The sequence below is a fragment of the Asterias amurensis genome, chromosome 4, assembly GCF_032118995.1.
Source record: "Asterias amurensis chromosome 4, ASM3211899v1".
NCBI lineage: Eukaryota > Metazoa > Echinodermata > Asteroidea > Forcipulatida > Asteriidae > Asterias > Asterias amurensis.
Window position 1 is genome coordinate 25934576 of NC_092651.1, and position 23467 is coordinate 25958042.

The following is a 23467-nucleotide window of genomic DNA, read 5'->3' on the forward strand; positions in this document are numbered from 1 at the left end:
ACGTGGGATTGGTTGGCAGGTATGCATTGGGTGTATAAGAACTGTTGCTATGGTATTGTGTGTTGTGTAATGCAAGTAAAAGATCCCAGTGCACTCCTCATAAAGAGAAGGGGTTCGCCTCGGTGTTTCTGGTTTAATTGAATTTTTATTGTGCCACAGCACCTTGTTAACCTGCTGCTATGTAAAGGAATAGGTCTCATACTTTAACATGTAGCTTCACATACAAAATTCCTCTGCCAGATTAGTCACCTGTACAAACTAATCAGAACACATAACACCCATCATTCGCTCTCTTCATTGGCTTCCAATTCACCAACGCATCCACTTCGAAATTCTTCTTCTTGAGTATAAAGCTGTTCATAATTTGGCTCCTGTAAATCCAAGACCTCATAGCCCTTCATTCTTCACTTTCATCAGCTACACTTTCATCAGCCTTCGCTCTTCTTCAATCGCTCATTTCAAGCTTTTTTTTCTTCTTTTTTTTCTTTTCTTTCCCTCGGGACCCCGCACCATGACACGCGCGGCGATCGCGCCTTTTCAGTCATAGCTCCAAGACTTTGGAACAAGCCCCCTCCCACATTCAAGCAGCTCCTTCATTGTTCACTTTTAAATCTCTACTTAAAACCCATCTGTTTTGTCGATCTGGTTATAGCGCTTAGAAACTTCCGTATTTAGCGCTCTATAAATGTTGTAATTATTATTATTATTGTATGAAAATACTGAGCGCTTTGAGATAAAGTGCTTCATATCATTTTTTTTCAAACTCATCAAAGGCTCAGAAACAAAATAAATCACAACTCACTCTGATATGCTTTCTTACGAAGGGATAGATTTATTTACAAGTCATAAAACAAGATTTGGGTACGTGTCAATACAACTTGTGGGTCAGTCATTTGTATTTTGGTCCGTAAGGAAATTAACAGAGAAACAGTACTTCATTCTAACAATCGTTTAAAAACACAAAGAAACACGGAAAACTTTTACATCTCAATGAAGTTATTGCACCAAGTCTCCGTCACGCTATACAAAGGGTACATTTATATGTCGTGGTTTACTGAAGTAATCTTCGTCTAGCACCCCGCTGACCCATATTGTGATTCAGGGTTATCTCTGATCACACATAAAGGAACAGACTGTTCAACCTTACAGCCTCACTCTGGTCAGATGCATTATTGCAAAATCAGGAAAGAAAACGCTCCAACATGGCTACAAGGGCCCAATTTCATAAAGCTGTAAATACTGCTTGACACGCATTTTGTTTTGCTTAGCAAAATTCGAGTGGGGCACAAGTCACCATAATGTAAGCTTAGTGTAATTTTGGTCTGTTTCTGCTAAGCAATACTAGCAATACTATTCTGTGCTTAGCAAATGTTCGTGCTTACAAGCTTTGCGCTCAAATTCATATTAGCTGTTTGTTTACCGGTAAGCAATTCTTTTGCGGTTGCATTAGCAGAAAACAAGCATAAGAAAAAGTGTATTTTTTTTATGAACAATGGAGACGATGTGACAGATAACAATGGAGTCGTGTACAATGTACATAGACTGTATGCAACTAAGCACGCCTTCTGCTTTGCATAACAAATAGCAGTCTTAATGATTACAAAATTGATCTGAAAGTAAAAATTGTCTGTTTACAGGTTTTATGAAATTGGCCCGATATAAACAGGTGTACAGCACAGTGTTAATTATACATTTAAAGGCAGTGGACACTATTGGTAATTACTCAAAATAATTATTAGCATAAAACCTTTCTTGGTGACAAGTAATGGGGAGAGGTTGGTGGTATAAAAAATTGTGAGAAACAGCTCCCTCTGAAGTGCCATAGTTTTGGAGAAAGAAGTAATTTTCCACGAATTTGATTTTGAGACCTCAGGTTTAGAACTTGAGGTCTCGAAATCAACCATCTAAACGCACACAACTTTGTGTGACAAAGGTGTTTTCTTCTTTCACTATTATCTCGCAACTTTTATGACCAATTGAGCTCAAATTTTTACAGGTTTGTTATTTTATGCATATGTTGAGATACACCAACTGTGAAGGCTAGTCTTTGACATTTACCAATAGTGTCAACTGCCTTTAAGGACATATGGATGCTGCAGCCATTTTCATTTGCTGACACTCGACCTAGTGTTATCAAAGCGTGTATGTCAGAAAAAAAAGTCTGGTACCTTTACACAACTGCAATCATTACCATTGGGTTAAAAGGGAACCAGACAGAAATACCCTACAAGCAATTTAAAGTGACCCTCCAGTTGATATTAATTGTGTATGTGACAAAGGCACATCCGGCGTGCATTAAGTTTTCACTACTAATAAGTTATCATACATGGGTCATGAATGTAGTCAACTTGTTTGCGAAATGGAGTTAGAACAATTTATAATCATACTGTACGATATATGTAATTGTAGTTTACATTAAAAACAAATCTCGTTACAAATCATTAACATCTTGAAAGCACAAGTACAACCTTTAGTTGAAAAATCAAAATCAACTTTTAACATTTATCAAAATCGACTTTTAATATTTCAGATTTAGTGTACCTTCAGTGTTTGTACTCATTATAAACACAATGCAATGATTTCCCCACCCCCCCCTTCCATTTCAACTAAAAATAAACTAACCGAACAGTTGGTACTTACACTGACAATGCAAATATTTGTTCTAATGTGAAGCAATTGAAATGACAAATATGTAGAGGAAAAATACAAATTAAAACTGCGAGTCTTGAACAACCCCTCGATTTTCAACAAATCACTGACTGAATCTAATTCACTGTAAACAAAAAAACGTATCCTTCATTTTTAGAAATTTGCAAAACTCCCATCTTCACATACTATGTTCCCAAATTAAAAATGTCGAACAAGGCGAGAAAGTTAAAAAACCCAATCTTTTAGCAGCTTAACACATGGCAAGACTCGTCAACTTGAAACATACAAAAACTACCTTCCACAGGACTGAGATCACCGTATCAAAGCGATTCCGTTTCTCACGAATCGTTTTTAACTTCCGACTTCCGAAGAATGATTGTCGTTGTTTAAAATTCTCACACTTTTCAAGGATACTATTGAAAGCACAGGTTGGGGATTTCAGGGAGCACAACGCTGACAGTGCCTTTCCAAATTGTAAAAAACGTTTCTATTGGCCCATTTGGCGGCACACATGGCACTTCAACACGCCTATCCAGTCCGCCGTTTTGAGAGTTGAAATATATACATCGGAATTAACTCAAACAGTGTCAAAATGGCTGGCTCCAATTGTGCGAACCTTTACTCCAGAGGGCCAAACTTTCAAGTTTCTCCACAGAGAGTTTTTAGTTGTGGGGTTAAATTGTTTTAAACAGGTATGGGTACATTATCGGAATTCTTAGCAACTACCTTGACATCAAGTCGTGCACATCACCAGGCCTGGCCAGCAGATCCTGGGCAATAACTTTACAGAGATTAACAATAACAATAAAACTGGACAAATAGATTCAGACATGTCAGAGGAATCACAATTGAATATGTTTATCCTTGCAAAAAAAAAAATGGACACCAAAGTTTTTCTACATCCATTCAGAGAACCATTCTTAAAACATAATTTTTAAAATCTTCCGAATGAGTTGATAGTATTTTGGTTTAATTTGGAATCCAGAACATTTGTTAAATTTGATTTCATTGATCGAAAAATAGCGGGAAATTGAAACAGGTTTTTAAAATATATACTTGGTAAATTCAACACAAAAGGGTTTAGGAAAGTGTTGTCTGTTTTCCGAACCACAGAATTAGGACAGGTGCAATAATTTTTTTTTACTATTAAAAAACTTTTGAAAAAGGGTTTCCAACAATACCGACTTCTACTTTGAAAATAGGCTCCCTGCGAATTCCCGCGAAATTCAAATCCAGAGATGCTGCTAAAAAATTACAGGACACTTTGTAAAGACTGACCCTCAACATGTAAGACACTAAACAGGCCCCCAAAATACGGACAAAATAAGACAAAATTATAATTAAAAAAACATACTCTCAAGGAGACAAAATCACAAAATTAGAATAACGACATAAAACAGGATTTAGACTTACAGACTAGGATTTCCTCGCTGAAAATTGTTTCCCGATCTCTTATCAAATTTGTTATAATTGTGTCTCCATAAATTTCTAATTGGGTAAAGACTACGAAGTGACAAAATACCAGTAAGTAATTTTTCAAATTCTTTTCAGACAATACGGTGGATTAACCAAAGAGATATCTTTGAGGTGTTCCCCAAACTTTTCCCAAGAAAAAAATCTACTGTTCACATATTTTGTTCACTATAAAAATATCACCACTTTAGGCTCCTCAGTTTTTCTGTTTCGGTGGACATTTTTCCTTGCCTTGCCTTGCTTGGTCTTACCTTTAAAAAATTGCCTCATTGTCCCCTGGTCATTGCCTTGGTGCCCTAAGGTGCTCCAGTAGAAATTTACAATTTCCTCATAGGGTGGCCTTTATCAAGAAGAAAATGCCTTGGTGCCTTTGCCCTTTCAAAAACGAAGCGTACAGACCTGAAAACATCTAGCCTTGATCGATATCTTCATATCTTCGGATGTTTTCGAAAATTTTCAGCGAGGATTCCATGTACAAGGATTCTCTTTGCAATGATTTACGTAAATGAAAACTTTGGCTACGTCGTTGTGGCGTTGGTCGACATGTTGTTGATCTCGTCATTGTACGTGCCGTTCTGTGTGAACCCTGACCCTAAGCCATAGAGGTGACCGCAGTACTTGTCATCATCGATGTTGTCTTCAAAGTAACTCTGGTTTATAATAATAATAATAATTTTAACAATTTATTCAAATATAAAGCACAAAATCCAATATAAGTGGTTCAAATGGACCCTGGTTCAAGTCCAACTCAAGTCCAACTATGTGGATTGGATTTTCGGTTTCTGCCTGACTGCGTGTGTTTTCCCTGGAAAAATTCTCAGGGGTTTTCTTCCCACATCTTAAAGCCATTATACACTTTCGGTAAACAGTATTGTCCAAGTCCCACACTTCGTGTATCACAACTTATATATAAAATAACAATGCTGTGGAAATTTAGGCTCAATCGGACATCGGAGTCGGGAGAAAATAACGGGAAAACCCACTCCTGTTTTCGCGCGTTTCGCCGTGTCATGACATGTGTTTATAACAAATCCGTAATTCTCGTTAACGAGAATTTATATTGTTTTACCGTTTTCTCAAAAAGTAAAGCATTTCATGGACTAATATTTCAAGAGAAGTCTTTCACCATTACCTTCTGTAAACCCTGTAAATTATTTGTAAATCTGTGAACTTTTTTTTTTTTTTCTGTACCGAAAGGGTCCAATGGCTTTAAACTGAAACTTCTTTCCTTGTCTTCTCTCCATTTGGTTCTTGGCTAGTACAGTGATTAAGTTTGCTTTTCTGAGAGTCCTTGGCTTCACAGTTAGTGTAAATAAATGAACTGGTTAAAGGGAATTTACAGAATTGGTAAGGAAAAAACAGGTTTATACTATTTTATCGTGACCCAGATGGCTGATTGATCTCAAACTTCTGCAGGTTTGTCAGTTTATGTATTATGGTGGATTACATAAAGTGCTTACACTGCCAGCAACTGTTTTGTTAGCAACAACCAATTATGTAATGTTCCTTTAACCATGCCGTGAAGACACTGAAGATGGTTAGATACAAATAAGATTGAGTTAACTTACCTCTCTCATCTTAAAGAAGGCAAGTTGGGTGAGGAGGCTATCGCTGCCTGCTTGATGCTGGGGTCCAACCCTCTGGATCTAGGGACAGAGAGAAAAACAGACTCTATAATCCATGACGTTGCCTTTTGGGTTAGCATCTTTTTAGTTTACAAATTATTTTCTACTTCCTTCATGCTTTAGATTAAGCGAATAAAAGGGTAGCGACGAGTTCGTACCGTTTAAAGCCGCAAGGTTCGAATTGCCGTGTGATAAAGCCCCGAGCCGAAGGCGAGGGCCTTTAGCGCATGGCAACGACCCTGCAAGGTTTTAAAAGGATGTTTAAGAACGAGTCACTACTCTTTTATTCCCATTCATAAATGCCCTTTGAGTATAAAAAAGTAAAAAAACGGATTTCCAGGTTAAAATAGGGAAATCACTCCCTGAAACACACCTGAAGAAAATCGGCCACCTCTTGCAGACCTCCCTTGAGGTCTTTGCAGCTCTTCATCAAGTACTTCACGTCGTAGATCCGCGGAAAATAAATCCGTAATAATTCAAAGAATTCCGACTCGTCTGAGGGCAGGTGAGAAACTGTCAAGACTTTTAGCATGTAGGAGAAATCATAACCACTGGAAAACAGGATGAAAACAAAAATTGTATATATTTGTTTGGGTTATAACTTCTAGGACATGTAGGAAAGCATGCTAAGGAAGTGACTAATTTATTTCTAGTTTAAAGCCATTGGACACTTTCGGTAAACAGTATTGTCTAAGTCCCACTTTTCTTGTATCACAACTTATATATAAAATAACAAATCTGTGAAAATTTAGGCTCAATCGGTCATCGGAGTCGGGAGACAGGAAAACCCACCATTGTTTCCGCACGTTTTGCCGTGTCATGACATGTGTTTAAAATAAATCCGTAATTCTCGATATCGAGAATTGATAACTCTTTTAATGTTTTCTCAACAAGTAAAGCATACCATGGAATAATATATTTCAAGAGAAGTCTTTCACCATTACCTTCTGTAAACCCTGTAAGTTATTTGTAAATCTGTGAACTTTTTTTTTCTGTTCCGAAAGTGTCCAATGGCTTTAAAGGCAAAATATACCTTTTGTTTTTGGATATTTTCAATAAATGTAGAGTATAAAATAAAACTAACATGTGAACATTTCATCTAAAGATTATTGAAAACGGGAGAGAATATTTCCACCCAGGACAATAAATCCCTCAAAGGAATACACAATCTGCGAGGCATTACTGCAGTAATGCTTCTCAGATTCAAATTAAAAGCATAAACACAGTAGGCTTCTAACCAATAGTTTTTTACATTTAACTTTAAATACATGGGTGTAAATAAAACTGATACACATTTGTGACAGTAATGGATGCTAACAAATCATTGTACAAAAGGAACCAGACTATTGGCCTTTCCAGCCTCGTTTTGGTTACATTGATTTAAATGGGGAAGAAATCAAGATCGCCGCAACATGATAAAGGTCCTTTGACAGTATATTAGAAGTAATTATAGATAGAGGGCAAAGTAGGGGTGGGGGTGGGGTACCTATGAAAGGTGATCCATCTGACTGAGTCTTTGAGGATAACCCCGGAGGTCATGAGAAGTTCAGCAAAGTGCATCACGTCCACCCCTTCCTCCTCGTGTTTCTTGAACTGGATGCCAGACTTGGATAAAAGATCGATGGAGTCTTGGGCATACATGTCCTCCCTGTTGAGAACAAAAAAATTGGAAGAACCAAACATTTTATAACACCGATAATAAAAGCAAAGCTGACTCTTATTCTGTTGGTAATTTAGACAAACCCTAACCCTAACACAATGCACTTACAACAAGACTCCCCACTATATCTCAGAACTACTTCAAGTTGACACTCCATCAAGGAATCTCTGATCCATGCTTTTCCTCAACTAACTCAAGTCTAGACACTCCTGGGGTGACAGGTCTTTTTCTTCAGCTGCGCCACGCATCTGGAACACTCTATCCAACCACTTAATCTTAGATCTTGTCTTTGTACCACAACATTGAAATCTCTTCTCAAAACTTATCTTATGTCACAGGTTGTCAAGGACAAACTTAGATGTGTCTATTTTCTTTTGTTTGTTTTGGTTATCTGTGCCTTGAACACCCAGTAGGGTGGATATGTGTGCATTACAAGTCTTACAAGTCCATACGTCCGCTAACCTTACAAGTGCTATAAGATACTCCAATAATTGTTTCTACTCACGTCAGATTAAATTTGAAGTTGAACTGAAATGTCGCTGGTCCAGTGGGGAAGTTCCCTACTTCGTCGCAGAATGTCAGTCCGAGCTGAATGATCTTGAGGAGGTCCACGTTACACCGGTGAAGCTGATACTGGTATTCTGAGTTACTCCGAAACTCCCCGATGGGTCTGGCGACAACCCCTGGAAACTCAGTGTCCTGTGTCAAGTATAAACGGAACAAAATTATTTTGTTTAAAGACACTGGACACCTTTGGTAATTGTCAATGAGTAGTCTTCTCACTTGGTGTATCTCAACATATGCATAAAAGAACCAACCTGTGAACATTTGAGCTCAATTGGTCGTCGAAGTTGCGAGATAATAATGAAAGAAAAAACACCCTAGCACACAAAGTTGTGTGCTTTCAGATGCTTGGTTTCAAGACCTCAAAAACTTATTCTGAGGTCTAAAATCAAATTAGTGGGAAGTTTCTTTATTCTCGAAAAACTATGTTAATTCAGAGGGAGACATTTCTCACAATGTTTTATACTATCAACAGCTCCCCGTTACTCGTTACCAAGTAAGGTTATGCAAACAATTATTTTGAGTCATTACTACACTGCCTTTAATCTTCTTATTGTCTGACCCATACTATATGCAAAGATAACCTTAATTACCACCCTTGTACTTTCAATGCTAGCACCGGGTCCATTGGTTTCTACTGTTCCTAAAGACTGATAGTGGTACCACAGACTGCCACATAGTACCATGCCTTCAGTCTAGTATTAAACGCTCTGCTGATGTTTGTACAGCTAGTATTATGTGGAAATCCCATGTTCTGTGTACCTAGGAATTTTGTAGCAAGAGCGAGTCGAGCAAAAAAAGTGCACCACAGCGCTGTGGTACTTTCCCCTGTTAGTTAGAGCGCTTTATAAAATTCCTTGTATTATTATTATTATTATTATAAAGAACCGTAGCTTTCAGGCCGATAATGGACAGCTGGTATTATGCAAATGGCTTGTGTACTACTGACTTAGTCTCAGAAGTCTCCTGTGGAACTTTGTGAAACGATTCAAACAGGCACGGGATTACTCCAATAGCAACAGGTATACCTACACACACATCATTCTGGGTTTCATTTCTATTGTGAAAAATAGAGTAAAATGTTTCTGGGTACAGACATGAAAGTTTGTTTCTGCAAAAAATTGAGTTAAGTTCCTTGCTATTAAGACTTTGTCCAGTAGTTTTTAGTTTTTTTTTTTAATGGCTTTAGCGTTGTGTGAAACTAACAGAGGAAAAGGAGAAAGGAAAGGAAAAGGAGAAATCTGCTGATCAGCTCAGTAGTTAAAGTTTTTTGTTCAACCCAAAATTATTTACAAAACTAAATTGGCGTAAACAACAAACTCTACAAAAAAACAAAAACTGAATTACCATAGCGACATAATTATATTGCTGCACGATTATTCTGATCGTTCGAAAAATCTCCTCCACATTTGACTCCCATACGTCCACAATGACTGGCTCGTTAGTCTGGCCCGGCATGATGAGATACTTGTTGATGGGTACTCTACATGAAGGTGGGTCTGGGACTTGACCCCCGGACTGCTTGGTGCTTCTTCTGTCGCACTGGTTGAAGTGCTGTTCCTTGGTATCAAGCACTCAAGATTAAGAAGAATCCTATGAAAAACAATCAACAAAAGGACACATTTAAGTAAGAAAATGCATTATTATTATAATTACTGAGAAGAAGGTAGGGGTCATAAGTTTTCGCTATTTTCATTAAAATTAATGGAAACAGTTTTTTTGATTGCATATTACTGTGGGTCTTGTATTACCGCGGTATCAGAAAATTAAATTGTTGCGATGCCAAATCAAAATGTGTCCATCTCTGGTGGGTAAATCTTTGGATTAAGCTCCTTTTGGATCCTCCAAATTGAATGTATAAAATGTTAGGCAAAGTTCATTGAAAATATTAATTTCCGATTACCACGGTAGAGACTCACCTACCTACAGAGGATCACTCCTATTTTTTTAAAAGACTTTGTCAGTTTGAGTTTATGGACGAATTTAAACAGACAAACGATCATCAATCAATGAGTTAAAAAAAAAAGATAAACATAATTAAAAGTCAGTGGAAAGTAAGTAGGCTAAATAAATAGTAATAAATAATATTTAATAATATTTCAAACATTTCCGGACAGTTTTCATAGGTTGCTGAACATATTCTATTCGAAAAAACATTCTTAATTCCACGGTAACGGGGTATTCCATCCTATGCTATGGTCAAATTTATGTGCAATGAATGATTGAATGATACAAAAACAATGTCAGTCAGTGCAACTGCAGTGGCAATGCAACTTCATTCCCCCACATTTTTTAATCCCAGGACTTGGTGTGCGAAATACATTCAATTTACTACAATTCTCAAAAGATATAGAGTAAACAAATATCCCATTATTAATAATGACAACCACATACCTACAACTGAAGACAACTTGAAGGAAAATATTTCAGGGATTTCTGCAAAATCGACGGTCTATTCTGTCGAGTTTTGTACACTTTCACCGGTAGCACTCCTGTAACACAAATGCATCGTGGGAAGGGTGTAAAGTTCACCACCGCAAGAGGGCGCGCTTTCAGATTAGGTCTACAAAATAAACATGACACAATCGTGAGATGTTGTCATCAGAGGATGATTTTTCGTCGTCAGATTCCGGCAAAAAATTTACTCTGGAAGTTGTAGGAAATTGTAAGTTATTAAGATTCAACTTTGGGTTTCGTTTGATTGTTTAGTAGAAAGGTCACCATACTGTTCATTATTTTAAATGTTGGGTTCTACCTCCATGGTTAAAAACAGTTGAAACAAGCAGGCTGAAGTCAGAAGAGAGCGAGAGACAGCTGGCCCAATTTCATGGAGCTGCTAAGCACAAAAATTTGCTTAGCATGAAATTTCTTCCCTGATAAAAACAGGATTACAAACCAAATTTCCATGTGATTTTCAGGATTTAGCAAACAACAGCTGAATACCAGCAACACGCAATATGCAACAAATGAATATTTGGTTGGTAATACCAGAGATCCTGATCGAGCATGCACAAGATTTTGAACATTGTTGACAAATTATTAACCAGATTTGCAAAATTTTTACAGATTTCTTCTAAAGTTCTACCAGTTGTGATAACCGTAGTGGCCATTTCTCTGGCGATTCGTCAGAGAGTTGGCCACACAGGTGGCCATAATCGTAACGATAATCGTAACCTTAGACCCAATGAATTGGGCGCTGTACTCCCCTTTTTAAGTCAAAGTCAAAGACCCAAACTTTAATTGGTGCTACAATGGAGCTATGGTGTTACTTTTGTCAGCAGCAAAGTGTGTGTTTGAATCTCGCTCACGACACTTGTGTCCATGAGCAGGGCACTTAACCACAATTGCTTTGTAAAAAGTTAGAAAGGTTATGTTTCCAGCTTTTTACGAAGCATTCTGCTCTACCAACCGGGCTTCTAGTGGATGATACCCATAACCCATTCCTACATCCTTAAAGACACTCCACACTATCATGACTATCGGTAATTGTCAAAGACCAGTCTTCTCACTTGGCGTATCTCAACATATGCACAAAGTAACAAACCTGTGAAAATTTGAACTCAATTGGTCGTCGAAGTTGCGAGATAATAATGGAAGAAAAATCAACCTTGTCAAACAAAAATGTCTGCTTTCAGATGCTTGATTTTGAGACCTCAAAATCGTATTCTGAGGTCTCAAAATCAAATTTGAATATTTAAGTGGAAAATTACTTTGGAAGGAGCTGTTTTTCACAATGTTTTACACTATCAACAGCTGTCCATTGATCGTTAACAAGTAAGTTTTTATGCTAACAACTATTTTGAGTAATAACCAATTGTGTTTAGTGCCTTTAAGGACTGTGAAGGGGGTAACCCTGTTTCAGCCCTAGGAAAGGGCAGCATTGTGTCCTCGATGATAGTTGATTTGGGTCACTTTAAAGTCGACGTCCTTGTGATGTTAACTGTCAGGCAATATATTTCATTAACAAAAATATAACAATAAAATATGTGATAGTTCACCATCACTGTTTAATCTTTGATTCCTTTCCAGAACTCATCAAGTTTATCAAACAAGCAGATATTCATCCCTCACTAGGTACACAGTTTTCGATCCGATCAGCCTAGTGCTAAGGAGCAGTGATGTCTTGGTTTTTCAGTCCGTCTAAGAGCAACCTTCCCCCCATCACGCCCCTTCAAGAACAACGAAGCAAACAAATTGAATCACTCCGAGCACTCAATCCAAAGTAAGTCTCTCTTCCTCTGTGCTGTACACAGAAACAAAGGCCTAGTCCTCGGGCGTTTTCAAAAAAACACGGTTTGTGCTTGGGCTCCATCCACCTGTTTGAAGCCCCTTTAAAGGCACAGGACACTATTGGTAATTACTCAAAATAATCGTCAACAAAAAACCTTACTTGGTAACAAGCAATGGAGAGCTGTTGATAGTATAAAACATTGTGAGAAACGGCTCCCTCTGAAGAAACGTAGTTTTCGAGAAAGAAGTAATTTTCCATGAATTTGATTTTGATACCTCAGATTTAGAATTTGAGGTCTCGAAATCAAGCATCTAACATGTCTAAAGGCACACAACTTCGTGTGAAAAGGGTATTTTTTCTTTCAGTATTATCTCGCAACTTCGGCGACCAATTGAGCTCAAGTTTTCACACATTTGCTATTTTATGCATGTTGAGATACACCGCGACTGGTCTTTGACAATTACCAGTGGTGTCCACTGCCTTTAACTGCAAGTTAATGTTGTTACTCTAAATCTGAATAAACTCCTCAATGCATCAAACAATCTTCTCTTATACAGTGTGGTGGAACTCAAGAGAGATGTGGATTACCGAGTTACATTCAGCATCGGCTCTGGAACAACCAACATTGCTCTTCATATGTAAGTTTTACTTATTATAAGACACAAACTGCTTGTTTACAACATCGGGAGGGCCTACCAACAGACATGGACTCCTGTTGGCATTTGTCTTCATTTTAATTACTACACTTTTATGATACAATCTTGTACGCGCTGAAAGTGTATCAATTTTGAGTGCGCACGGGTAACAGGTGCGTGACATGCTACATGGACGCTGAGCTCATGCGCGCGTTTAAATGCACAAAGAACAGCTAGCGTCCAATCATTTGCCTCCTTTGACCGCAGTGAAGGCGCTGAACAGACCATTATTTAAAAGAGTCACTGGTCTCAAAGATCAGTAATGTATTTAACAAATTAGGTCTCTTAATTCAAACGTAGTCCCACATCTGGCAAGAAACACTGTATGTCACAGCGCCAGGAGCGTCACTGGGTGACGGACATAAGCGCTATATAAGAAGCCACAATTATTTTTATTATTATTATTATTATTATTTTTAGTAACATTTCACTTTGAAGTAATGTGGTTATGTAAAAAGGTAACAGGTTTAATGCCCCAACATTTGAATCTGAGACAGGTTGTGTATTCCTTTTATGGATTATTCTTCCTGTGTATTCGCTCTAGACTTTTGATGCGACCACCTTTTAAAAATGTAATTTTCAGATGTTAGTGTTAATGTGTGAGATCTACATTTATAAAGGACTTGCTTTGAAACGCAACCTCAAAACTTATTTATTCTAACTAGTGTATTATATTTGCTATTGTTTGTGTGTAAAGGGCATTAATCATTTTTTTGAATTACACTTTATAAGAGTTGGTTTTATTATTATTTATTAAAACCAATCAAACGGTCCCATAAAAGCAAAGGTATACTTTGCCTTGAAAAGTTGAAATTTGACTGAGACTTATCAGATGGAAATTTGCATCTGGGTAAAGAATATTATTTTTGGTATAACCCTTACACCGATATGTGTTATAGCACTGTGTAATCAGTACTTGCCCAAGCTCTGTGAAAAACCCCCTCAGATTAATCAGAAATGCAATTCTTTTCTTTCTTCCAGAACCCTTCCCCCGCAGTTCCCCCAAGAGAAACCTCAAGTCAAGGTCTCCCCACCGTTAAGACATCCTTGGGTGAATAACACCTTAACCATCGTTGGATGTCCAGGTCTGAATAATGTAAGTCAATCACAGAGGACTACTCATGAATATTAAAGGCAGTGGACACTATTGGTAATTACTCAAAATAATTATAAGCATAAAACCTTTCTTGGTGACGAGTAATGTGGAGAGGTTGATGGTATAAAACATTGTGAGAAATGGCTCCCTCTGAAGTGCCATAGTTTCCAAGAAAGAAGTAATTTTCCACGAATTTGATTTCGAGACCTCAGATTTAGAACTTGAGGTCTCGAAATCAACCATCTAACATGTCTAAACGCACACAACTTCGTGTGACAAGGGTATTTTTTCTTTCATTATTATCTCGCAAGTTCGAGGACAGATTGAGCTCAAATTTTGACAGGTTTGTTATTTTATGCATATGTTGAGATACTTCAACTGTGAAGGCTAGCACCTCAGCATCTAATATTTTAAGGTACGCTTTCTACTATCATTATCTTCAAACGGTGTAGGTTTAATGTAAATCTGTGGACATTGTGTTTTGTGTTACAAAAAGTACCCAAATCCTTTAACCATCAGATTCCATGTGTATATCTCCACGATCTACTTTCTTTTTATCAATTCTTGCAAAGTTCTCGTTGTTGGCAAATCGAGTGTTTCTTCAGTGTTTCTCGAATGGAATATTTTTTTGTGCGTGGTTCATGAATGATTTTCACATTCATGTCAGCCATTTTAAATTCCCAAACTTCCCATGCGGTACTGAGTTGTGCAAGTTTCAAATCAACAACTTTTTAGAAACTAGTTGCAGGAAAAACTTTAGTCGGAAGTTCAGCAAACAAAATGTTAAAGGAAATTTGTTATTACCCCTACTCCATCATATTTATTACAGTTAACAAGTTGTGGTATTTTGTAGTCGAGCATTCAAGTCTACTGAGCTCAAGCTCTAGTGTTTCTGATCAGCTGAGTGTGGGTTTGAGTCCTGGCATTGGCACTCGTATCCTTCCTTAGGATAAATGAAGACCCTTAACCATTATTGCTTTGTCCTGCGGATGGGACGTAAAGCTGTTGGTCCAGTGTGTTGTGTAATGCATGTAAAAATAATCCAGTTCACTTATTGTAAAGCACCCATAAGAGAGGGGTTCGCTCCGTTGTTTGTGGCAAGGGCTGCTAAATAGGCTGCAGCGCTTTGTTAACCCTTACAAGGTGCTAAATAAATCATTCTCATATTTCAACAAAACTTCAAAAACCTGTTGTAAAAAATAGTAATAATGCCTTGAGACAACTGTAGATAAAGTACCACATAAAAAACTACTGGTAGCTATTATTTTTTCTTATCGTTAAAAATGATATTAAGATAACCAATTTGTATTTTTATTTGTTGCCTGTATCAGTTTGGAGTGCAGACAGATTTGGGTCGCGTTATTCAGAGCATTATTCAAGAGATGAGAAACAATCCGCCATTTGTTTTCACCGCAGATCCGGTTCAGGCGTAAGTAACTATGGCAACGTACCATACACCACATTGTTCGGAGATATGTATAAATATAATGTGATACTTTCTCTTTCAAAAAGTGAGGCCGTTAACAAATTGTTGCCGTTATACCAAGTGTCCTTTTGTTTGGTAGGTAGTTGCAACAGGTAATACCTTTTTGTGTTGTAAAAATTATGACAGCCTTAACCCTCAACAGTGGTTTGCTGGCTAAATGCCAGTTAAAAAAACCAAAGGACCGTGGTCACAGTTCTCTCCAAGTGATCTAGTTTTAATGTATGGACTACTTGTAAAAGCTGGTGGACTTGTGAAATAGGAAGCTTAGATTGGTCCTACTGAACAGTCAATGATAAGTTGGGGGCAAACCATAGAGTTGTATATAAGAACTAGAGGGCGCACTGGTGATGCTTCTTGCACAAACGCGACGGGACCGCAAGATGACAAGCGTGTCATTCTGCACGCGCGTCGAATATGAAATACACGTTTTTTTATTTTATTGAACGCTCATGCGATGCTGTTTGTTCAACTTACAAACACATGCTGTGAGATGGCTGTTTTGTCAACTTAGAAAATGGCCGCCTGCGTGCATACGGGGCGCGTATATGGGCCAGTGCGCCCTCTAGTTCTTATACATAACTCTATGGGGCAAACCCTAAATGATCGCTTTGAGACGCCTGTTGGGTGTGATAAAGCGCTCTATAAGAACAACGTATTACTAATATTATAAGGTTAAACAACAACTTGTTCATAAATACCTCAGACATTTTCGCTATTCCTATTGGTGGAGAGCGTGTCACATGGGGGTGTTTAAACGGTTGATAATGACCAGCTGGAGCTGTTTATATCCGATTGTTTTTGGAAACGTTTAGATGCATAGTACGTGCTAGTGTTGATGCAAGACGTTTCTCGCTACGGGCGAAGCGGGCACTGTTGGTGAGTTGGCCGCGCTGTGTGTGAAAGGAAAATGAGAAACGACTTGCACCAAGACTACGCGCACGAATATCCGAAAACTGTCTCAGTCATAAAAATGCAACACACGTACAGGGCTCAAGGACGTGGGAAAATGGATAAGTTTTACAGAGTTTCTTACTTTATTACGCCTTTTAACCAAAAAGGCATTTGTGAATGGGAATAAAAGAGTAATGGCTCGGGCCTTTATGGCATGGCCATGACCCTGCCGGTTTTAAACGACAGTTGAAGAACTTATCGCTACCCTTTTATTCCCTTATTTACAATCAATTGTGCTCAGATATACATGGGTGCTTCAGAACTACTTAACCAATGTGTTACATTGATTTCATATTCAGCATGTTTCATTGAGCTCCTTTGGTACACAAATTGTCTGCACATGGGGAAACAATTTTCATGAGGAAACATTTGCTTTATCCGTATTTTCCAGAAATGCAGGCACGATGTATCAATCATATGCCTCGCCCACCTCATTAGCCTCGCCTACTCAGCTTCCGGTAGCCAATCAGCAACCTGCTGGAGGGTATAGACCCGCCCCCTCTGGGCTAGCGGGAGGAGGGATCCTTCTTCAGGGGAATCAGCCTCCATCAACATCGCTGATCGCCACCCAACCGTCTCATCTACCAGGTGAACAAAACTTTGTGAACAAAAACTTTTCCTAACAACATTATGGTTTTAAAGGCAGTGGACACTATTGGTAATTACTCAAAATAATTATTTGCATAAAACCCTTCTTGGTGACGAGTAATGGGGAGAGGTTGATGGTAAAAAACATTGTGAGAAATGGCTCCCTCTGAAGTGCCATAGTTTTCGAGAAAGAAGTAATTTTCCACGAATTTGATTTCAAGACCTCAGATTTAGAACTTGAGGTCTCGAAATCAACCATCTAAACGTACACAACTGCGTGTGACAATGGTTATTTTTCTTTCATTATTATCTCGCAAGTTCGATGACCGCTTGAGCTCAAATTTTCACAGGTTTGTTATTTTATGCGTATGTTGAGATACATCAACTGTGAAGGCTAGTCTTTGACAATTACCAATAGTGTCCACTGCCTTTAAAGGCAAAGTACACCTTTGGATTGTGGAACCGTTTGAATGTTTTAAAGACACAGGACACCTTAGGTATTTGTCAAAGACCAGTCTTCTCACTTGGTGTATCTTAACCTATGCATAAAATAACAAACCTGTGAAAATTTGAGCTCAATTGGTGGTCGAATGTACAAGATAATGGAAAAAAAAACATCCATTGTCACACAAAGTTGTGTGCTTTCAGATGCTTGACTTCGGGACCTCAAAATCTAATTCTGAGGTCTCAAAATCAAATTTGTGGAAAATTGTTTATTCTCTAAAACTATGTTATAGTTATGTACTTCATAGGGAGCCGTTTCTCACAATGTTTTATACTATCAACCTGTTCCCATTACTCGTTACCAAGTAAGGTTTTATGCTAATAATTATTTTGAGTAATTACCAATACCTTTGTGTCCAATGCCTTTAAAGATAAAGTTTACATTTTGATTTTGGAACCGTTCTATTGTAAATGCAGATGTATACATACATGGTTAGTAGAGAGACATTGTGGACTTTCCTCACATGTTGTCCTATGATCCATTTTAAAAACTTTTTTGTTATAAAAATATCCTGGGGCTAAGCCTACAATGTAATATTTCTAATGTTTTTCGTTACAAAAAAAATGCCCACAATGTAGCTCTTGTACGCCCAATAAAATTGACACGTGAAATTTTGAAAATCTTTTGAAGGGGATTAAGGCCAAATACCAGGGGCAACAGAGGCCACCTGTTGCCCCATGTAACTCCAGGCGTGTCATATTTTTCAAAATCCTGTGGGAAAAAAAATCCACACGAGATTTTACTTTTATTTCAGCCACATCAAACAGCACATATAACAGGATGGATAAAAACATTATATTACATAAAACAGCACAACAAAACTATTTAAAAGGATACAATAACAGAGAAAACATGACAGAAAGTAAAATGATGAACAGATTTATTTGAACGGGATTCAGAGCTTGTTAGGTCTGGATTTCACAAAGAGCTAGGATTGATCTGAAGCACAAATCGCACAAATCGTTTTGTGAAATCGACCCCAGGTCTAGTGACCAGACTCAAATTTTGACTAACTATGAAGGTTCACTCATGGTGTTGAATCATCCTCACAGGTGCCATGTCGTCAGGGGCTCACCAGAAGGCTGAGATACGGAGCGTCAATAAAATCAACACCTTAGAATACCTCGGCGTTGAACCACTGGTCGCACCAACAGGACTAGCGAATACTGGTTTGGTAAGTCATTTCAATGCTCAAGTTTTAAGACACATCTCCTCTCAATCATCCGTCAGTTTGTATGCACCCTAAGTTATCGTCTTTTCTCATCAGTCTAGTGCCATGACCAGGACTCGAACCCATACCCAGGAACACAAAAGCTTTGGTTTCGTGCTCTTAGCCGCTTTTAAGAAGAAATATTGCTTTGAAAAATCCCTGCTTAGCAATAATGAGCAGGATACCAGTCATGAATTGTACATGTGGTATGGTATTGTGGTTTACTAACATTATTCTAGTTAGCAAAGTTTTGTTTCGTTTATTAGCTTATTTATGTGCTTTATTAGCTCTATGAAATTGTGCCAAGGTTGTCGAACGGATAAAAGCACAGGACTCAAGCTCTGATGTTTCTGTTCAGCAGAGTGTGGGTTCGAGAGTCGTGACACTTGAGTCCTATAGCAAGAGACTTAACTATTATTGCTGCTTCCTTCAGATGGGATGTAAAGCTGTAGGTCCTGTGTGTTGTGAAATGCAGGTAAAAGAACCCAGTGCACTTATCCTAAAGAGAAGAGGCTCGCCATGGTGTTCCTGGTTTAATCGGCAGCATATTGCGCCACAGCACCTTGTAAACCATTACATGGTGCTTTAAAGGAATAGATCTCATAACTCAAATGTAGTCCCATATATCCTGCAGGAAAAACTGTATGTTAAAGCGCCAGGATTGTGACAGGGTGACAGATATGAGCATTATATAAGAAGCCGCTATTGTAGTTTTCTCTGTGTCTGCCTCTACAGGTACCAAGGACCTACAAGATGCCCGCTGTCTCACCAAGTTTCCTCAAGGAGTATTTGTCCTCGCTGAGTACGTCTCAGCTCAAGGAGATTCTAGCGGATGAAGAAGTCGAGCTCAAAGTCTTTTCTGAGTTACCTCAGGTCAAGAGGTTACTCACTGATCGACAGGAGCTGTACGACGTTTGCGAACATTTAGCTCGTGAGTATAAATTCTCATGGCTTTACCAACCAAAAGGACCTATAGTATTTTCCTGAAAACAAGCAGAGTGAACTGTTTAAAACGTCGAGACCACACCTGGGCCCAATTTCATGAATCTGCTTACCGTAAGCACAGAATCTTACGAAAGCAGGGAATTCTGTGCTTACGCCAAGCATATTTCACAGGTTAGCAATGAATTTTGGCATTCTACGCTTACACATGTTACACAGCTAGCACAGAAATTCAGCGCTGCACAAGCTGCGGGACCCCGCGCGACGAAACTGGAAATAGATGGGGAGATTGACAAAACGGGCTAGTGTATACGATTTCACAAAAGCACAGTAATTTGTGTTGTGACCTGGCTTCAGCTATGGCTACGGCTACAGCTATGGCTAGATTGTCACATCATGCATTAAAGTATAGGGTGTCCTTAGTAACACCTTTAGCAACAGTCATAGCCGTAGATATAGCCGTTAAATTGGATATGGCCTTTGTGTCCAAATTTATGGCTAAGGCTGTGGCTATGGCTAAAAAGACCTATTCTTCACTGCAGCAAAATAGCCATAGCCATAGCCGAGAGTCACCTAGGAATCGACCATACTTGCCAGTCTTGTACCCTGACCATCCACTCTTTGCACTATGTACATTTTCAGACACGAGTCTGAGCTACCAGCCTGAGATTGAGAAGATGAAAGTCCAGCTGACTGAGAAGCTTCAGGAGAGAAATGATCTGAGGAATCGATTTGATATGAATTGCCTCAACCAGCAGAGCATTAGTGAGGTAAGGAATACATGTACTTGTTTAATCCTCCATTCATAAATACCCCAGACAGTTTCGCTACTCATATTGGTGGAGAACGGGTCATGTGGGGGCGTTTAAATGGTTGATTATGACCAGCTGGAGCTGTTTATAACCGGCTGGCTTCTGCGTGTCGGGCGCCTGCGTACGCCATTATTACCTTGCAGAACACGCAATTCATAGCCATTAGTAACAGCGGGTAATTCATTTCTAAGCACCCCAAATTTTGTCTGTTTTTTTTATAGCAATTTGATCCAAGACATATACTGGACAATCTGAAGGTAGCTGCTGCAGACGTTGAGCACGAGTCAGAGTCGAAGGCTGAGGCATTCCTCGAAGGGAAACTATCCCTGGAGGAATTCTTACCAGAATACAACGACTTAAGAAAGGTAAAATTTGGCACCTGAAACGTTGCATGGTGGGAGTAGAATTAGGTGAGGTTTGCGGTAGTGTTGTGTGTGAATCTCTATCGAGTACAAGTGGTTGTGAAAAAATCGGCAGTTGTCGAACTATGGTTCAGTTCAGAGCCAACACTACTCAAAAGAGATTTACTCATGGTGCTTCCACAAACCTTACCTCATTAAGAAAGGTCGAGAAATTTCCTTCAAATTTAACTAACTGTTCTATCTGTGCTATAGTTGTGCCACTATTCACAACCCATGCAGTCCAGTGGTTTCAAATAGTTGGTCAACTTGCTGGATGCATTTGACCACATGATATCATATTGCAGGCTGGCATAGGTTATCTACCCTCTGAAATCACAGTGGATTATATTGAATGGTCAGACGGTAGGAGGGTTGACTGTGGAGACTTGATGATAGATGCATTCACCACATGTTATCATACTTCAGGCTGGCATAGTTTATCTTTCATTTCAAACCACAGTAGATTATTTTGAAGGGACAGACAGTAGGAGGGTTGACTGTCCTGTCAAGACTTTGTTATAGATAAGATGCATTCACCACATGATACTACGGCTTTAATCTATCATTCAAAACCACAAAGGATGATATTGACTGGTCAGACAGTAGGAGGGTTGACTGTGTACAGTGTAGATGCATTCACCGTATGATATCTGATATACATGTAGCATGCTGATATATAGTTTATCTGTTATCTAAAACCACAGTGGTTGATATTGAATGGTCAAACAGTGGGAGGGTTGACTGTGTACTGTGTATAATGTATTCACCACATGATGTCATATTGCAGGCTAGCATAGTTAATAATCCTCCGAAACCACAGTGGATGATATTGAATGAATATGCAGTAGATGGGTTTACCGTGTACTATAGATACATTCACAACATATGTTATAATACTGCAGGCTGGCAAAGTTAATCTATTCTTCGAAACCACAGTGGATTGTATTGAATGGTCAGATAGTAGGAGGGTTAATGTGCATTTATTTACATTCATGTCCATGTTCCATTCATGGTGAGTAGTATTTGAAATGATGTTTTTTTCTTTTTCTAATTTCTGTTGACAGACGATGCATTTACGAAGAGCAAAGGAGGAAAAACTAGACAACATGCTACGAGGTGGTGGGATCATAAAATGATCTTCTTGAAGCAACTTTTATTGACTGTTAGAAGACATATGATCATGACCCATTACTCTGTTTTTTTCTTGAGAGTCACTGTTTTGTAAAAGAAACCGCAGTCATGAAATTTTGGCCTTGTTGAGGACTTGTTAATTTCAACTCTACTAGATGTAAAGTATACATATTTTAAAGAATATAACAGGCCGTAAAATAGGTGGGAAGGCCACAGAGTCCACGGTCTCTGCTCCCCACGACCTCTAGCTACCGTGCCGCTTCAACAGTTTCCTTATGACTTGTAAGATTTTCCAAAAGGAAGAACCCTTTGCAAAATGAATTTGCATTGCCCTCTCAAAGATGAAATTCCAGTCCCGATGTATTGACAAAACAAAACAGAGCCAAATTTATAATAAAGCCAAATTTATTGTCGCTTTAAAAACTGAAAGTACACTGTTTTGTTAAGTTAGTTTCCATTCTTTTAAATTTATTTATTCAATAGTTTTTAGTATTCAGTAAACGAATACCAAAACTTAACCTGTGACAATTCTTTTCCAATTCTGTGGTCATAGTTTTGTTGAGAGTTTTATGCGCGTGCATTACGAGGTTTATTCAACTGCGGAAGCTAGTACTCATGCTTGTTTATACTTAATCAATTTTATGTCCTTTTATTTATATACACTGAAGTTTATTTTTTTTCCTTTTTATTTACATTTCCTTGTTGTGTAAATGCAAATACCTTTAAAACAAATATACATACGGGGCAAATGTATTAGTTATCCCGGATGTCCACTCAAACCCAATTGGTGCTGAAATTCATGTATTTGCGCGTAGAAGCTCTTGTGTGAGATGATAACGTTTTTACAAAACAACGGTTTTGCACGTAATGCACGTAAATTTGATAGCTTTTTGAAAGTCAAGACGAATAATGAGTAATAAATTAATCTTGAAAAAAAGGCAAAGAAATAATCCTCGTTATTAGACGTTTTTATTCAGTGTGTACTTTGCAAATTTTTCCTGAAAATGGTTTTGCCTGAAATTGTGTACAAGGCTATAACCTTGTGTTCTTCTCAAATTTTGCCTGCAAATGTGTACAAGGCTATATGATGTATACTTACCAAATTTTGCCTGAAAATGTGTACAAGGCATATAACCTTGTGTACTTCTCAAATTTTGCCTGAAAATGTGTACAAGGCTATAACCTTGTGTACTTCTCAAATTTTGCCTGAAAATGTGTACAAGGCTATAACCTTGTATACTTATCAAATTTTGCCTGAAAATGTGTACAAGGCTATAACCTTGTATACTTATCAAATTTTGCCTGAAAATGTGTACAAGACTATAACCTTGTAAACTTATCAAATTTTGCCTGAAAATGTGTACAAGGCTATAACCTTGTATACTTATCAAATTTTGCCTGAAAATGTGTACAAGGACCTTGTATACTTATCAAATTTTGCCTGAAAA

The 23467-nt window shown here is 38.2% G+C and overlaps 2 protein-coding genes across 2 annotated transcripts; one reads left to right on the forward strand and one right to left on the reverse strand.

Annotated features, from left to right (window-relative positions):
- Window positions 1–809: 809 nt before the first annotated feature.
- LOC139935933 (CCR4-NOT transcription complex subunit 7-like) lies at window positions 810–10487 on the reverse strand. Its single transcript, XM_071930575.1, has 7 exons — window positions 10366–10487; window positions 9319–9564; window positions 7913–8106; window positions 7234–7395; window positions 6121–6298; window positions 5691–5768; window positions 810–4772 (listed from the first exon to the last, which is right to left on the reverse strand). The coding sequence occupies exons 2-7, from the start codon at window positions 9427–9429 to the stop codon at window positions 4641–4643; spliced, it is 855 nt and encodes a 284-aa protein (XP_071786676.1). The 5' UTR covers window positions 9430–9564; window positions 10366–10487; the 3' UTR covers window positions 810–4640.
- A 40-nt stretch (window positions 10488–10527) lies between these two features.
- LOC139935932 (vacuolar protein sorting-associated protein 37A-like) lies at window positions 10528–23368 on the forward strand. The gene is made up of 11 exons (XM_071930574.1): window positions 10528–10636; window positions 12001–12193; window positions 12760–12840; window positions 13879–13993; window positions 15325–15422; window positions 16822–17018; window positions 18576–18697; window positions 19469–19664; window positions 20318–20445; window positions 20709–20852; window positions 21953–23368. Exons 2-11 carry the CDS (start codon window positions 12090–12092, stop codon window positions 22022–22024), a joined length of 1257 nt encoding a protein of 418 aa, XP_071786675.1. The 5' UTR covers window positions 10528–10636; window positions 12001–12089; the 3' UTR covers window positions 22025–23368.
- The last annotated feature ends 99 nt before the right edge of the window (window positions 23369–23467 follow it).

Excerpts from the sequence above, each read along its gene's own strand:
- LOC139935933 (XM_071930575.1), bottom strand. The coding sequence starts at position 9,429 with ATGCCGGGCCAGACTAACGAGCCAGTCATTGTGGACGTATGGGAGTCA. Across the intron at positions 6,299-7,233 it reads AGATGGATCACCTTTCATAG|TGGTTATGATTTCTCCTACA; the intron begins GTACCCCACCCC and ends CCTGTTTTCCAG. Across the intron at positions 5,769-6,120 it reads AGGTGGCCGATTTTCTTCAG|ATCCAGAGGGTTGGACCCCA; the intron begins GTGTGTTTCAGG and ends CTCTGTCCCTAG.
- LOC139935932 (XM_071930574.1), top strand. The coding sequence starts at position 12,090 with ATGTCTTGGTTTTTCAGTCCGTCTAAGAGCAACCTTCCCCCCATCACG. Across the intron at positions 12,194-12,759 it reads CTCCGAGCACTCAATCCAAA|TGTGGTGGAACTCAAGAGAG; the intron begins GTAAGTCTCTCT and ends TCTCTTATACAG. Across the intron at positions 15,423-16,821 it reads ACCGCAGATCCGGTTCAGGC|AAATGCAGGCACGATGTATC; the intron begins GTAAGTAACTAT and ends CGTATTTTCCAG.